Source organism: Camelus dromedarius, chromosome 4 (assembly GCF_036321535.1).
Source record: "Camelus dromedarius isolate mCamDro1 chromosome 4, mCamDro1.pat, whole genome shotgun sequence".
In the NCBI taxonomy this organism is placed as follows: domain Eukaryota; kingdom Metazoa; phylum Chordata; class Mammalia; order Artiodactyla; family Camelidae; genus Camelus; species Camelus dromedarius.
The window spans coordinates 88,790,960-88,808,393 of record NC_087439.1 but is presented as its reverse complement, the minus strand read 5'-3'; the positions used below and the strand labels follow the sequence as shown (position 1 = coordinate 88,808,393).

At 36.4% G+C, this 17,434-nt stretch overlaps 1 protein-coding gene across 2 annotated transcripts in view; it reads left to right on the top strand.

The window, feature by feature from the left end:
- SPHKAP (SPHK1 interactor, AKAP domain containing) overlaps positions 1-17,434 on the top strand; it is a 136,603-nt gene that overhangs the window by 80,437 nt on the left and 38,732 nt on the right. For both annotated transcript variants that reach the window (XM_031452323.2, XM_031452322.2), the window contains exons 4-5: positions 11,599-11,658; positions 13,511-13,645. In XM_031452323.2, the coding sequence (XP_031308183.2) occupies positions 11,599-11,658; positions 13,511-13,645 (195 nt within the window). The remainder of the gene's footprint in view (positions 1-11,598; positions 11,659-13,510; positions 13,646-17,434) is intronic.

The following is a 17,434-nucleotide window of genomic DNA, read 5'->3' as shown; positions in this document are numbered from 1 at the left end:
TGAAGAATTAAAGCTAACTGAATTAGATTTCCAAAGGCCTGGGGACACCCCTCTCCATCCTCAGCTGACAGTCAGGCAAAACTAAGATGCAGTTTTAATCGTCTTTCTGTTGCTTCCTAGTATTTAAAACACAAAGCACAAGCACAGAATCCTATCAAGACAAAGGAACCCGCATCCACCATCTTTCCAACTTTCTATTTCAATGTACCTACCTTTCCACTTTGCATCCTAGTTTAATCTGTTCAAAAACACATCTGGCCTTTCGAAATCTTCAGGTATCAAAGCCGGCTCATAGTCTCTTGTCCAGATTTTGGTGTCACTTTAGCTTTTGCCTCTGTAGTAGCCTCCACTGCTCCTCCCTTTACAGTAGTCTGACTTCTAGAAAGTGACGAGGCTGGCTTACGCCACCAGAGCTAGGAAGGGCAGAATCCCTGACCCCCTTGTTTGTTGTATGTTAAAGCTTAGCTCAACAAGCATAGAAGAGCTGCCCCTTAAATAGTCTTTAAATGAACAAATGAACAAGTGAGTGACTATAATGAATAAGTGAATGAATGAATGAATGAACTAAAGAACAAACTAGCTATGGATTTAGCACATTTTTCTTATCTAGGTTATGTTTCCTTACGGACAAGAGAGTTGACTAGATGATTTTTAAATTCACTTTCCCCTCTAAAGTTCTGTGATTTGATACTGCAATAAAAATACTAAAAACATATTTTTCTACATATACTTATATACTTGCACTTATATGTTAGAAAGTTATTTCTTTTTTCAATGTATTTACTCCTAGTAAAATAAAAATTTATTTGGCAAGAGCCATTTGAAGCCCAAGAATACTTCTTATGCTCTCTATTCTGCTTTCAAGTGGGGAAATATTAACTGGCAACGGATATGATATGAGGATGTGGTTTTCGATGTTACTAAGGGATGAACGTCATGGCTCAAGTTGTCCTTGCCCGGACAGTGCTCTCTCTCCTTACACAGGAAGGGGGATCCTTTCGAGGCTTTCCAAAGTCTAAAAAAGGCAATTCATAGTATCCTTCAATTGAAAGCTGACATTTCGAATCTCAGAGAGGAAACTATAATGATATTTTGTAAGGATACTTCAATGATTGAAGTCAGAAACCTTGAAATATAAAAACCTTAAAAACAAAACAAAAAACGCATCCCTGTCTACTGCTGTCAGTGATTTCTGGAGTGATTATAGAATATAAAATGAAGACTTCTTCCGAGTCACCTTTCTATTTTGAACACTTGATCCCATAATCAAAGCTTAAGTGCAGAGGCTTATTTGCCATAGCTTGTTAGCAGCCTGAGCTAACTTGAACAAACACCTCCATTATGAAGGCCATTTTCCCAGAAGTCTTTGCCTTAAATAAACAAAGTTCAAAGAAGTAAATTAGACAAAGAAGCCAGAAATCAGGATATATGTCAATTTTACCAACAGAGACAAAGAACAAACAAACAAACAAAACAATATTCATCATGCAGAAAATCTTTTGAAACATGGATACTTTAGTAATTAATCAGAATCATTGTCAAAGGAAACAAATGTGAAAGACTAGTTTTTTATCCTTTTGGCTATGAGAGATATCCCCTCTCATATCTTTTTGTTTTTAATTGTTTCATCTATCTATCTAATTATTTATTTGTTATATGGAAATTACAGACTTCAGAATTCCAATTCTCAAAGGCTTGACTTTAATGGTCATTTATTTGAAAAACAAGTGACATCTAATTACTTGCCAGTCTGTTGGAAACACTTTACATTAATGCCTCTCTAAGGGCTCTAGGAGTCCAAGCTGTAGGGAATGGTAATTCAGATACATGCCTGGGGCTAATGCCTTCACAGGCAGACACAGAGCAGTCCAATTAGAGTGGTTCTTAGACACCCAGTGAAATAGAACTGAGAAGAGCTTTCTGATGACTTTCATCAGTATAGATAGTCAATCTGGATAGTTCTTTTCAAAAGAAGGAAAAGTACATCTTTGCCCCCTTAGCAGCTTGATTTGTGGACTAAATTATCTAAATAATCATTTCACTTCACTGTGTAGCATCAACCAAGATGTACGTTTAGTAATTGCTATCCAGTTTTTGTTTTCCATACATTTTATCTGCATCAGTGTAATTGCAGCATTCTCTTAATTACTGAAGACGAACAAAGTGTTCGCTCAAGAATACTTGAGGCACCCTGGAGAGGTAAAGTTTGGAGTTACTTACTAGTTTGGCTGTCAAAAAATATGGGAGATGCTAGTTAGATGTCTAGTTTAGATAAATTATTTGCATTTTAAAATTAAGTTCAAGCATGGATTTCTACACACTTACATTTTTTGTGCAAATGTGTGTGACTTTAAGAAGAGGAAAAAGGTAATTATTACTTTAAAAGTGAAAAATTAGAAATACTTGTAATGGGAGATTAGTTAAAGAGTTAAAACATAAAATTCTGCAAAATTTAAAATCATGCAATATTTATGTCCGATTTGTCAAGTCTACAGTTTTCATTTTAATGCCATCGTCAAAGGTGAGTGTCTCATCAGGCCGGGAGAAAGATTTTTGTCAATTAACTGATTAGCTTTTCAACATTAATGCAAAGCGCATTCTCAACTGATTTGTAGAAATGTTTTAAAATAAACCTAACCCATGTATCCTTTCATATACTATATTGAGAAATTAAAATTATAAGCTGTATTCAAATGGTTGAGCTGTACATATAAAAGCTGATGTTTACTCATTCCCATTGAGGACCTTTTTTTTTCCCTAATAATAGAGGCAGTGTTGTCCCCAGGTCTATAATTTCTCTCAAACTGTAGTATTTGTATTGAGGAACTTAAGTAATGATGATTAAGCAGTGGTTGATGTTTCTAATATGTCTACATTTCTGCTGTAAATTATGATTTTTACTTTGAAATACGTAGCTGGCTCCCTATTTCATGTCTGTTGCAATCATCCATTGGTTTTATGACACGTAATAATAGGCAGCACCCATAACAGTGGTGGGTATTTAGATAAAGTCATAAATGCCTCTTGGAACAAGAAGGAAAGCATTTCTTTTTTTTTTTTTTCAGATTGCATTCATGCACTTTTTTAAAACATTTTTTATTGATTTATAATCATTTTACAATGTTGTGTCAAATTCCAGTGTACAGCACAATTTTTCAATTATATATGTTCATGTATAACTGGAAAGCATTTCTTAATTAAATGTTTATACTCCTGAAAAATAAAGCAACAGTCTGCACTTGTACATATCCAGTTCCAAAAAGAATAAAGGTTTAGTAAAATAATTTAATGTCTTTCATCAGTAAATAATGTTTATGTAATTAAACTGAAACAGCTATTTATACCAAGTAAACAAGGTTTTGGTAACAGAGGAAGTAGTTACATGCAAGGATCCAAATTTTAATTGCTTTACACCCTCAGAAATAGCTTTTCTTTATAAATATTCCATCTCAAATTATTTAGATTAACTTATGAAATTGTTAGTTTTGCATGAAAAAAAAATCAAAGAGCAGCAATTTCAAATAGTCTACTCTTATAGACAATTATCCGGAAAGCAATAAAATGTCATCCAATTTGTTCCATTGTTATTTTGTATTTCATTTACTCGTCACAAAAATTCTGCAAAGCAGATACATTTTATTATCTCTATTTTTTCGATGGCTTATCAAGACTACACACTAGTAAGAGATAAAGCCAGGATTTGAAGCTAAGCTTGTCTGTAGGCATCCTTCTGCCACTTTTGCACTACTGTGCTTCAAAGATGAGAGAACAGTCCAGCCAGATATGGGAGCACATCGTCCCATTTACTGTGTCTGAGGGTTCCTCCACTGTTACTCGGTGAAACTTACAGAATTTTAACATTCTGAGCAATGTGTCCTCTACATGGAAAACAAGATTATTTTTAAAGCTTTGAAAATTAGGTTGCTTTTTGTTATATAACCTACTTATTTCTTCAATTCTTTGTTGTTAATTTTTTTATCAGGGTTGTTCAGAGACTTTGGAGATCTGGGTTATTCCTGGCGTCCATGACTCAGGGACAGCCCTGTTCCCTCTGATATTCTTTTGCTAGAGTGTGCTTATCCAGATTAAGCAGAGTTAAACTTTTGAAGGGAAGGTATCCAAGAGAGTGATAAGAGCCTATATGAAAAAAAGCATTTTGAGTACAATGAGTTTTGAAGAGTGGGATGTGTAGAACCATCCTCTTTAACTTGACAATGGGTCATGATTCCAGTTATGTTTTAGGATCAGCAAACAGATCCCACCTACTACCTCCTGAGGTGCTATTCATCCATCAGAAGACATGAATTCTCTGACTAACCCCCCACCCAACATGTGATCCATGTACCTCCAGAAAAAAGTATTTTCCATATTAAATGTGCTAGTCATTGCTGTGTGACTCTCTGAAACTTGACTTAATTACGGTAGGCAGAGTGGGATCTTTGAGAAATCACGTTGATCAAAAAGAAAACAAAAGTTTGCCGATGACTCAAAGGCCCCCCTGCTATCATCCAAGATTTCTGTAGTAATTCATCTGCTTGATATTTGATCACCATTTGACTTGTCTTTGCCTGTACTATCCAAGGGCATGACTCCTGAGAGTTCAGAAATGTATCTCAGCTATTTGTATATTAGTAATTTAAATAACCTCTGTGAGAGAAGAAGGAAGCAAGGGGAAGCCAAGTCTAATGTATTCTTTTTCCTTTCAGCTTAACATGCAAAGAGGCAAAACTTCCAGGGAAACCCTGTTCTTAGGGAAAATTGACTCATTCCTGTCCTCACCATCCTGGGATATCATTTTTTTTCTTAAGACCATCCCTTTCATTAGGAAGAGGTGAGAAGAGAATGCTCTCATTATCAAGGAGATGAGAGATGACAAAATTACAGTAAAAAATGATCTCATCTCATGATTCCCAAATCCTCAGATAGCAGACGGATTTTGAAAAATAAATATTTCTTTTGAAACAACCCAAATATTGATTAACTGATAAGTGAAAAAATAAAATGCAATATATCTATACAATGGAATATTACTCAACAATAAAAACGAATGAACTATCTTTACACACTATGACATGAATGGACTTTAAAAACATTATGTTAAATCAGTCACAAAAAAACACATATTTTATTTCTAAAACATATTCTAGTTATATGAAATGTCCAAAATAGGCAAATATGTAGAGATAGAAAGGAGCTGAGTGGTCGTCTAGCACTGAGGGGAGGGTATTTGGGGAGAAATAGAGACTGACTGCTAATAGATACATTTTCTTTTGTGGATGACAAAAACATTCTAAAATTGATTGTGGTGATGGTTGCACAACTCTGTGGATATATTAAAAACCACTGAAGCATACATTTTAAATGGGTAAGTCATATGGTGTGTGAATTATATCTCAATAAACCACATCTTTAAAATGGAAATTTAAAATAAATATCATGTGTTCTTTATCTGGTAAATGTATATCAGACATTGTAAATGTTTCTTCTTGCTCCAAAAGAAATGTCTTTTAAAACACCAAAATTTGTGGGAAAATAATTAATTGAGTAGCATACTTATTTTTTATTTTTTAGGTTAGAAATAAAATTGGCTTGATGTGTGGCTAGGTAAAATGTCTGTCATTGTTTAGAATGTACCTTTCACTATGTCTCTTGTCACAGACTGTTTGAATAGCTACCCCCAAAACAGCATTTCAAAGTTATTTTTGAAAAATATTGACAGTGGGAAAAGCAGACAGGCTTGACAGTCTCAAGCGTAAATAAAACTTTGTATTTTGTTTTGTGTGATTGCTGCAATCATTCCAAAGCAATAATAACTGGATACAAATTCAGTATCATTCCAAACAGTCAAATGTGTTCCAGAATGCCTGACAGCTCCATGGCTTATCAACATTGATGCATAAATTGCCATTTTAGTTATCATCAGCCTAAAGTACTAATCAGGGAAAATGCCATCTTTTTTAAAAGATGATTTTGGTCCAGGATCCTGAATCTTAGCAGAAGTCTTTTGGTTGAAGGAAGAAAGGAGGCAATTTTTATTTTGAAAGATTTGTGGATCAGCATTTTAATACCACCAAATTAAGAGATCCTCTCATCTGCACATGGCCAGATGGCTGCATTGTTAGAAGCTGCAGAAAGAAGGAATTGAGTTCCTTCTAAGATAAAGCACAAGTGTATATTTGGTCATAGTAGACATTCAAATGCCTAGATTTCAAAAATAATTTGACATCACGGTTTTTGTTAGCATTTGCTAAGTCCATAAGAATGGTTTCCTTAATAGATTTTAGCTGACTTTAGAAGAGATGAAAACATACACAGCAGAGGAAATCAAAGGTCCCACATCCTGGGCTAAAACTCCACTGTCACGAAGCCTCTTTCTTCTACAGTGATTTGCCTTTAGTGGATGCCTTAAGCAATGGCATTTCTCGACCATAACACTTGACTATCTGAACAGTCCAAAATATTGACTGAAATGAGTACATGAAAAAATAAACACATACATACAAATTTGAGCCTGACAATCAACACCAGTTCTTTTTTTCCAAAAGTCAAACCTGAATTTTTTAATATGGCATAATAGTATTATTTTTGTCCAACTTAATTTGTACTGAAATACAACTATTTATTAGATACAGTTAACTCAAAAAAGTGGCTATGAATTATAATCCAACTAAAATTATTTATTTTTTCTTGTTTTGCTAGAGCTTTTCACCAAAATATATCATATCACTGTCTAATAAAGTGTCATAGTAAAATTTTATTGCTAAAGATGCCTGCATGGTCATCCACTTGTGAAAGTGGATTTATAAGTAAAATAAATATTTGAGATCTCTTGAATAAATAATCCATAATGCTAAACAGAGAAAACAGTATATTGCCTACAAACATTAAAAGTCTTACTATATATAAACACCTTTGAAGCGTATTTTATTCAGACCATTTAAAAGTCAAAATCATAAAGTGGCATCATTTTCTCAGTGGTACTTATCTCTACAGCATTTAATTTTAAAGCCATAAAAATGGCAGAAGAGAAGTATTTGAATTTAAAAGTTACGTACGACCACAAAATCAGTCTTGTAAAGGAGGCAAGAAAAGAAGTGTCTGTGTTCTCTCGGCGAGGATGATGCATTTCCATCTGCTTCGGCTGAGTTTATCTACAGATGCTCTGAACAAAGATGTGTGCAGACACGATGTGGAATGTATTTTATGTGAAGAGAAAGGAGCTTTCATTCCAAGAAAAACATGAATATCTTTTATGTGTATTTATTACCAGTTATCTTTTCTCTGTATTTATTACCAGTGTTTACCAGTTCTCAACTTTTTGCCTATTGCTATGTTTTAGCAAATTCTTATTCATGAGACAAAGAAGCCAATCTATGTGCTTTAAATAATACCAATAGCTGGATTAACATTAACCCAGTTAATTCTCCTATAACTTCTCCTTCTATTCCCTTATATCCTTATTTACCAAAAACTTTGCAATAAATAAGGCAAATATTTATTGCAGTTGTAACAATTATTGTGGAAATACCTAATTCTAACCCATAGATCTCCCTCAATTCTTATTGCACAGGAAGTGTACCATTAAATTATGATTTCCTCTTTCATTCAGCTCTTTAAAAAACCTGATGAATTGCTGTAGAGTCTTTTATTGTGCACAAAGAAGGCATCTTGTCACCAACTTTGATCTCGCTCTGGAGCTCCTCTAGGAAGCTTCTCTTGCCTTAGACGTCACAGCCTCTGTCCTCTCCCCCTCCTTACCTGTGCTTAGCACAGAACCTCTTACCTTTACTCAACAGGTGCTGATCAGGGAAAAATCATCCATTTATTGTTTGTGCCATTTTCCCTCTACCAATTTTAAATGTGTCCTGTCTGCCTTCCAAGTTTACCTCAAATCCAGCTTATCCAAGATGTCATTTGTGATTGATCCCTTTTCCCCAACTCCCTTCTCCAGCACACAGGCTGGTCACTTCCGTCACACTTCCATGTTCTCCATCAGTTTAGGGATGTGTTCTGCCTCCAGCAGACCATAACTCTCTGAGGGAAAGAACAATACTTCGTACCATTTGTCTTCCCAGCACCGGCACCAAGCCATGCACCCTGGAGATGTAGTGCACTTAATTCCCCCCATCAACCTACAGAAACCGCCCCCCCATGCCCACCATTCCCCAGCTCTTCTGGACGGAGGCTTGTCTTCCCCCTCCACTTAGAGTTCAGCATCCATGCGGATGGCTATAACTCGAGTCAACAGCGCACAGTCATAGACAGGGAACATACGCTAAGAGCATCCATCATGGAGACCATTTCACCACCAAGTGGATGTATTTTGAAACTATCGAAACTTGAAATTCATTGCTCCTTGGCTGCACAGGACCCACTCCCAGGTGCTCACATGCTTATTTCATTTGTGTAATTTTCAAAGTGAAGACATTTTAACGGCAACTGTCTCATTCTGCTCAGACTCCCACTACATCTTACCTCTTCTCATGAAGAGGGTCCTCAGAGTGACCACAGGCATGTGTAGGGTCTGGCTTAAGGGGAATTTGAGTGGGTCTGTGTGCACATAAGATACATCTATGTGGCCTGAGGTACAGTTAAGTGGCTGCTGGCCATCCACCGGAAGGAGTGGCTTGCAGGAATGCTCATCTCGACGGCGGCAACGCAGCCACGCCCAGACATGATGGTGTCAGGTCAGAGGTAGTTTCATGACACGAGCTTGTGTCACCATCCCTAATACCAGAAACAGAAGAGTAGTGGAAAGAAAACAAGGTCTGCATGCCGAAGTTAGTCTGGGGAGAATTCTTCTAGTCATCAGACATGTGAAATTATAAATACAAGACTGGGTTCTCATTGGTGCCTGCTCAATACAGAAGTTACCTCCTGGTGGGAAATTCGATAATATGGCATTGAAAATTATAAATTCACCATGAACCTTTTTTTTTCTTTTTAAATAGGAATCTAACAAAAGAGCATTTACCCAGATTTTTATGTTTGTAGAGCACAAACTTATAAAGTATTAACGAGTAATGGATATACCTATAACAACTCATATAAATTTAATAAATTTCATAGAGAAATTATACAGTGGTTTCCCACTAAATTTGACAACTTGGAAAATGTATAAGATATTGGCAATAAAAGTTTATGAAGCTGAAAAAATGTAATCAATAGTGTCAGAGTAAGACTGAATTAGCTTCCCATTCTCTCTAGAGAAAATGATGTTATAAGACTGCTTTCATACAAAAAGATGATCAGAATATGGAGCCAAAATGTAGGGAAAAGTACAATGAAGGTGAACCGGGCAGTTTATTAATTAAAATACCATCTTTCTGGAAGTTCTCATGTTTGTGTTATTTGTCAGTCTTTTTAAATGTGAGATTCATTGTGACTCTTTTCTCCTTCTAAATAAATACTCACTTTCACATCTAATTTAGAATTTTCAATTTCATCATTTTTTTTCTTAAAGAAGTTCTCCCAAAATCGTATGTACATCAGGCCCAAAAAACCTGGATCGTCCCTCACCACCAAGATATAGAAAGATATATTCGCTAAGTATAAGCAAATGGTTGGTTTCTGTCTTGCTTTGTCCCGGTCTTGGCCCAGCTAGCAAGTGTGGAGGGTTTCCTCCAAATACAGGCAGAGTTTCACACTGTAGCACAAAATTAATGAAAAATGTTCGTCTTCAGAAGCTAAAGACAGTATCGGAGGGCAGGTAAATAGTTACTACAGATGCTTTTCTTTAGCCTCTCTGCTTTGCCGTCTCCCACTGTGAGATAAGACAATAAGAGCTTTGTCATGCCCAGGGGCAAGGAAACGCACCTTTTTTAAGGTGAATGGAAAATTGCCTAACCAATTCAGTAACTTCCATCCCAGCCACATGAAACTAAAAGTCCCTGAGTACTAATGGAGACTGAACCAATTTTCCAAGGGCAAACTTACTATCATTACATGAATATTCTCAAACTGCTCTAGGTCATGAACATCTTCTAAGCACAACACTATTTATACTCCCATTTGCGTTGTCTGAGAAAGGATTCATTCCCAAATCCTCCTTATCTACCCACCTTATTAACCCAAAGGAAGAGAACCTCTGAATGAGAATGTGGGTGGAGTTTCATGCCCTTCTTTACCCCAAATGCCCATCAAGTTATTCTTTTTAAATTTTTTAAAATTTCTTTTTAGAGGGGTAATTAGATTTATTTATTTATTGTAATGGAGGCACTGGGGATTGAACCCAGGACCTCATGCAGGCTAAGCACACGCTCTACAACTGAGCCATAGCCTCCCCCCACCATCAAGTTATTCTTAACAAGGAGACACTCTTCCCTAAGGATGCACTGCAATGATACTGTGAACCCAGGAAATGGAAGAAATCTCCCAATATTTGGGAGTAAAACAGCAGTGATCTTTGCCCTTCAGCAATATATAACAATTTTAGTCTTTAAATTTTTCCCCAAAATCTTTTAATTATGGTTCTTTTTTAACCTCAAAAAGAAAAAGAATGGACTCTAAGAAACCATGACCTCAAACAACTAACTGAAATCAAAAGGCCCCATATGCTTGGAGGCGCCTACTTAAGTCCAAACATCTGACTAAATACCCAAATAATTAATGTCCTCAGTTTTGTATGATCAGATCAACTTGTTAAGAATAAAAACGTTTGGATGATTTTTAGCAAACTACTGTAAAACTGCATTTGCATTACCTCATTTGACATGAACCTTCCAAGACCTGTTTCTGACACTTTTCTTTCTCCAGGTCTGTGTTGCAATCGACTCTCTCCCTGTTTCTTTACAGTGTGTTGCACTTTCCTACCTTCCAGCTATCACTCATGCTATCTGAACTACTGGGGACGTGCACCGCTCTCCCTCCCCATCAAAATCCTATTCATCACTCAAGAGCATATCTCGCCCCTTTGAGACTTTTCTTAAAATTTTCTTTTCCCCATCCCCATCTGAATGACCGTAGCAGATTCTTTTCTTTTTTTTTTAACCTGTGTGATGTATTATATTGTTGCTCTGAATTGTTATATAATACTGTGGCTATTATTTTTGTACTCTTATTTATTAAAACATTTATTTAAGATAGCTAAAAAAGAGGCAAACTCTGCGAGATTAAATACATTAAAATTAACTCAAACAATGAGACAAAGAGAAATCCATTTATCATAGATGATATGAAAAGTGGGTGGAGAAAGGGAGCAGAAAATGAGAGGAAAGAGGGAAACTGCAAGAAGTGTTTGTTGTAGTTATAAACAGAGGTTGAGAGTATTACAAGTCTTTTTCTTATTTCATGAGATTCGACAACGCTTTATAACCTGAAAGTTTTGTTGGGACTGTTAACACTGGCTCTCATATAAAGAGGCTTTGTTTTGTTTGTCCTGCCATGGGGCAGAGGGCATTTGGTGGGTTCAGTGGGAATTATGAATAGGATGTTGTAGATTTTTACGGAAGCCCAAAGGTAAGATGGCTGTTTCTATGCCAGATCAACTACACAAAATGTGTACAACTCTCAAGTCCTTTGCCCCAAACTAGTATCTGCTTTCCTCAAAAAGGCCACCAGATTTCTCACTTGACTGATGTTACCTGCCCTCTTTCCCAGGTCTGCTTTGTGAACCTGGATGTAAACAAGGATGCGTGCAGCACGGAGCACCTACAGCAGGTAACACTGAGAGCTGAGCTCTCCAGGAGCTCACTTCTAGGGCTAGCTGTATTCATGAGAGAACCAACCTGATTTCACTGTAAATGATGCTCATTTTGTAGGAGACTCTTTAATTAGAAGGTTTTATCACAGCCCATCCTGTCTGCAATGACTTTTCCGAGGTTTTTACAAAACTTGTTACCAGCCAGCCCCACCCTCTGGCTATGAGGTTTGCTTCTTCCTGCTACTTTCATCAAGTGTTTTCTATCTAACCTTGGTTTCCCAGCCCTACAGTCACCTGGGACCCAAACTTTTTGCATTCTGCAACAGCTAAATATTCCGAGCTCATCCAAGGTTGCAAGGATCCTGTTGTAAATCCTTGGCAATATGCAAACACTTGAAGATCTAATCAGTCCTTTGAAACCAGAGCCTGTGGGTACAGTGGGAGGAATTAATTGGTGTGCTACGATTATCATTTCATGCCCACAGCTGAAGATGGTTTGATTTCACTGGTTGGTGTAGCACTGTTTAATGTTTAATGTATAATAGCACACCATATGCAGCTTGATTGTCACACAGGACAGGAGACCTGAAATCACTCACTCCTATAATGTTCTTGTCTTGATAATGTTGCACCTGAAGCTTCTCAAACTCAATTGCCCATACAGCTTATTTGTTATAGATTTCCACTGAACTCCAAATATCACTTACTTGTGCAGTACTGGCGAGATCTTCAAAGGAAATTGTACATATAATTTCATTTGATGGAATTACGGTGCAGAGGCCATTAAAGAGAGAGGGGAAGGAAGAAAGCAAGTTGGCATCTTAAGAACTGTGTTTCCTTCAAACCTTATGACATAGAAGAGATGCCCTATAACTTAAAAGCATTTTTTCCTACTCTTATCTCTTCGATTAATGTGATTTCCATGGAAACAAAAATGTTTCCATGGTAATCTTTCAAACAGCTATTACAGTATTTAAATATGCAAATAGATGACATTTTAATTTTTAAATATATGTGAAATGGACATGTAGTAATATTATAAAAATTACATTTTTAGAGTCTGTAAAATGCATATGTAAATGCGTATTTCTAACTAATCTGAGTTGTGTATGAATTTCTTAGTGTTCTCCACTTGTGTTCTCAGGTTTTGAAATTCTTTTTGTTGATATGTAAAAAAAAAAAGTATAGATGTCTACTACAACAAAAAGACTAAAGCAAATAAAAGCAGTGTTCTTAAAGACTTTATGAGTGATTTGAGACAGTTTCCTGCTTTGCCTAAGTACGTACGTAAGCTGATTTAGCTACATAAAGTTGTTCAGGATATTAATCTTCTCCGGGTCTCAGGCTACTTATGTGTAAAAAGGAATTAACAGTGGTGCCTAATTCATATAAGGGTGTTGTAGGAATTGAATGTAGTGATGTAACATATGTACAGTCCTGGATATGGTGACTTATATTGCAGAAAAAGCAATGCTAGTAATTATTTTATTATTGATGTTGTTATTATAGGTTTTATTAGAACATATGATTATGAGTCAATGAGTCTCTTATCCAAGGACTTAAAACGAAAAAGCATTCCCAAACTATTATGTATTCCTCTGGTGTCACAATAATCATTAAGTGTTTTCTTTGGGAAATTTAGAACTGAAAAATGTTTAAATCTTTATGCTTGGGAAATTTTCTGTTCCAATCTAAACCTTTGTGCTTCAACTTTACACAATCTCACCTAGTAACAATTTTAGCAGACTAAGTAATCTCTATTATGAGTAATTATATGAATATATTATTTTTGCAAGGAAAGTAGTTTTGGGGTAGTATTTTGGAAGTGAAAATAAATCATCTAAACTAATAAAGATCCTTGTCCTACAGAAACTGGTCAACGTTTCGCCAGATCTTCCAAAACTTATCAGCTCCATGAATGTTCAACAGCCAAAAGAGAATGAAATTGTCCTCCTAAGTGGGTTAACATCTGGAAATCTCCAGGCAGATTTTGAACTTTCACAGGTAAGACATACAAGCTCTTGATAAACTATTCAATCGTAATAAGTTACCTGTGGTCAGTTCTTAGCACAAAGCAGTATGAGGCTCCCATAGATGCTATATATAAATTCCCATAGCTTAAGAGTTTAAAAGTGTTTGTATTCAAGAATAGGCTTTTCTTGTTTTTTTCCTAAATATGGCCCCTCATAGTTTGACACAGTTTCCCTTACGTCAACTCCTAACATGTATTATCTTCTCAAGTTTATGGTGCTAAGTTATGCTTAAACTAGAGTGGACACACTAGGCATTGGTTGGTTCACTTGGCTTTCTACAAATCTCCTGGGTAATGAAAAATAGAATTGCCTTCTATTTCAGGAATAATAGCAAAATTCTAATTCATACCATGTGGATCCAGAACTGCATAATTTCTTCTTTCTGGGTGTTATTTATTTCCTGGGATATACCAAACCAGCCAAGCTAATAAATACAGGATAGCAGTCCCAAAGATGTAAATGGAGTTCTCTAAGCCCAAAAATGAAATCCCCAGAAGAAAAGACTGTTACTAAAAATAAAGTAGGAATTAAAATACTATTAACATTCAGCCTACTAATGTTCATTATTATTAGATAAATCATTATAACATTGAAGGAAGCTTTAAAATTTAAATTATTTAACCTATTTACAGAAAAATACATAAAAGATCGCTAAAGATACACTGTGTAAAAGACGGCAAAGTTTTTCAAGTAAGATATGTTGGTAGTGACAGCTACAGATAAAAATAATGAGCATTTGTTTTCTTCCAAATTGTTCTTCCTTGAGTTTTAATTTCGCTGGGAAGTTTTAAATCTTCTTTTATTCTTTAATCCATCACAATATCAAAAACTTCAGAGGCCCACCCACTATTTCTTGCTGTACTCCAGATGCTTAGTGAAAATCTACACAAAGTTCATTACAATTTGCTTATCAAGACTAGAACAAAATGCTTCCCAGTCAATCTAACACCTTGTTTCCTTAGGAGGAAAATTAATAGTTTTGAAAGGAGAACACAGAAATGGCTTTAAATGCCCTCTTTATATTAGGCAAAATCATGATAATTAAAAATAATTTTAAAACCTGAGTTTTAAGAGTATTTCTGCACCAGGACTGTTAGGGTTTATGATGAAATATAACAGGAAATTGGCTTAAGCTCAAAGAGAATGTACTGTCTCATGTCACTAAAAAATCCAGTAGGTAGATTAAATACAGGGACTTAACCAATGTCATCAGGACATGGATTTTCTCTGGTGGCCTCTTTCCTGCTTTTTCTCTGTTTATCCGATCACCAGACAAGCTCTGTCTGCACAGAGGCAACACCCCTTTGGATTCAAGAATAGCAAGAAGGAGTGAGTGTCTGCTCCAGGTAGCTCCCAGAAATAGCCTCATGGTGGGCTGCTGGACCTCATGTGTCACGTCCATTTCTGAATCAATCACCATGGCCTGAGAAAGCAGTGTTCAGATTGGCCAGTCCTGAGTCACATGATAACTTCTGGAGTAGGAAATGAATTAGCTCCTTGTGACTCACTTAGACTGTGAGTGGGCCAGAAAATGGTGCTTCCCAGGATATGAGAACCAGAAGAAGGGTGAATGATGTTGGATCTCAAAGGTAACACAGATGTTCACTGGTGCCAGGGAAAGTCGAACTGCCCAGAACTCATTAATGATTATCCAGCAAAAACATGTTCAAAATTTTGTGTACATTCCTAGGACCTGTCAAGAATTGCCAGCAAGCTACAACATTCTTAAATATTTCACTCTTCTTTATTCCAAAAGCCCTCACCACTTTCTCTGCATCTCTTCACCCTTCTGCAGTCTCCCAAAGGACTACATCATTTTGGAGGTACCACAGCCCATACGTTTTAAAAGGTCAACAGTGTTGGAGCATTGTGCCAATGCTGAATCCATCTTAGTCAACCATAGCCAGTACCTACTTGTTAGGGGTATTCCAAGTTTGACCACCATGCCCCATGAAAGTTCATTACCCGTTAATCCATAAGTAAGGATGGAGATATTGGCAGAGGCAGCTTGAGCTGGGTTAATCGGGGAAGTCTAAATCCATCCGGAGGGCACAGCTCATGTTCCCACTGATCCAGTGAAGAAGGGAATCAGCAGACCACTTGGCACCCTTGATCCAGGAAATGACAATACCAAAGAAGAATGCAGTGGTCAGCCTAAAATTTTCACTAGTCTGGATAAAGTTCTTTTAACTTTAATTTCTTTTTCTATAAAATGGAAATATAAAAATAAACATGTTTCCTCTAGTCTCAAAGACTAGTCAGAGTGATAAAACGGAAAAATACCGAAAGCACCTTGAGAAGTACAAAGGACTATTTAAATGCAAAGTGTTTTATTTTCTTTCTATATTCAAAAAAAAAAAAAAAAAAACGAAGGAAGGTGAAGTAGAAAGAAAATGATATTTAAAGTATAGTAAGTTATCATTGGTGGAGTACTGAGAACACCAGGAGTAATCATCCATTTACAAACTGGCTAGGCTCCTTTGAGCAAGAAAAACACAATGTAGCTGCTAGGATGATGTAGAGAGTGCCTTTTCTGCTTCCTGAGGAGTTTTGTAATCTGTGAGCAGTTTTCTCTTTGTTTATTCATGTCTTTGTTTTGTTTACCTCAGCAAATAACAGCTCTACTGCTTTCTTGCACTGCTACATTGTTTTACAATTAAGTTATACGTTGGGTGAAATGTTAAGAAAATATTCATAACATCCCTCATTCATTCCTGTGTTCACTCATTCAACAAATATTTATTATGCACCAGATGCTGAGGTGATGGTGGTAAATAAGTCAGACACCTTGCTTTCATGGAGCTACTTACTTACATTCTGGTATTCTCTGAAACTTTCTTTCTGTGAATATTATACACATACACACACACACACAACTACCCACGCATATGCGTCTCAAAAGACTAATGAATGCATTCAAGTGAGCAGCAAGTGAGGAGGCAACAGAGCAATTCCCTTTCTCTTCCCCAGATCATCCTTAATAGAGTCTTAGGATAAGACTCTGAAAAAACTCTTAAGAAAAATAATCATTATGACAGCCAACAGTCAAGTAAAATACCAAATGGAAGATACAAGTAAAATTAGTTATTTTCCTACAAAAAGACATTTTTCTGAGATGCTGATTACTTCCAATAAGATCTGTGGCTGTTCTTTCTCTGAGACAAAGACATAATAGTACTGAGTGCCCAGGTGCAACCCACCATCCTTTTCACACTGCACATGCCTTGATTGTGCATGCTGGATCTTTGTTGGTTGGACCAGGAGGCCATGAGGAAAATTGGAAAGGACACAGGTCTTGGAATCCAGCAGTCCTGGACTGCAATGCTGGCTCTTCCTCTTTATATTTATGTGACCTTGAAAGAACCACTTAGCCTTTTTGTGCCTCTGATTTCTTATCTGTAACAGATCAGTAGCACTAGCAACCTCACAGAAAATTGTTTGCATTGGAAGTAGTAAGATATGCAAAGCACTGAATAGACTACCGTAAAAATTACACGATAATATCTGCCATTATTTTACAGGCTGTGCTGTTTGCCACCACTTACCTAAGACTCCCAGGATGCTTACTTACTTTCAGGAAGGTTGTTAAGAAAATACATTTTCTTCCTAAGAGTACCTGTGTAACATTGCACATCTAGTAGCATCCTTTCCCTGTCTGTCTTGAAGTATTACGTAACTGCTCTTACCATTTTGTTAATACTTCTTTTGATTCTTACCCCCATTTCACCTTATGTTATATGTATGTTTAATCTAAATGATA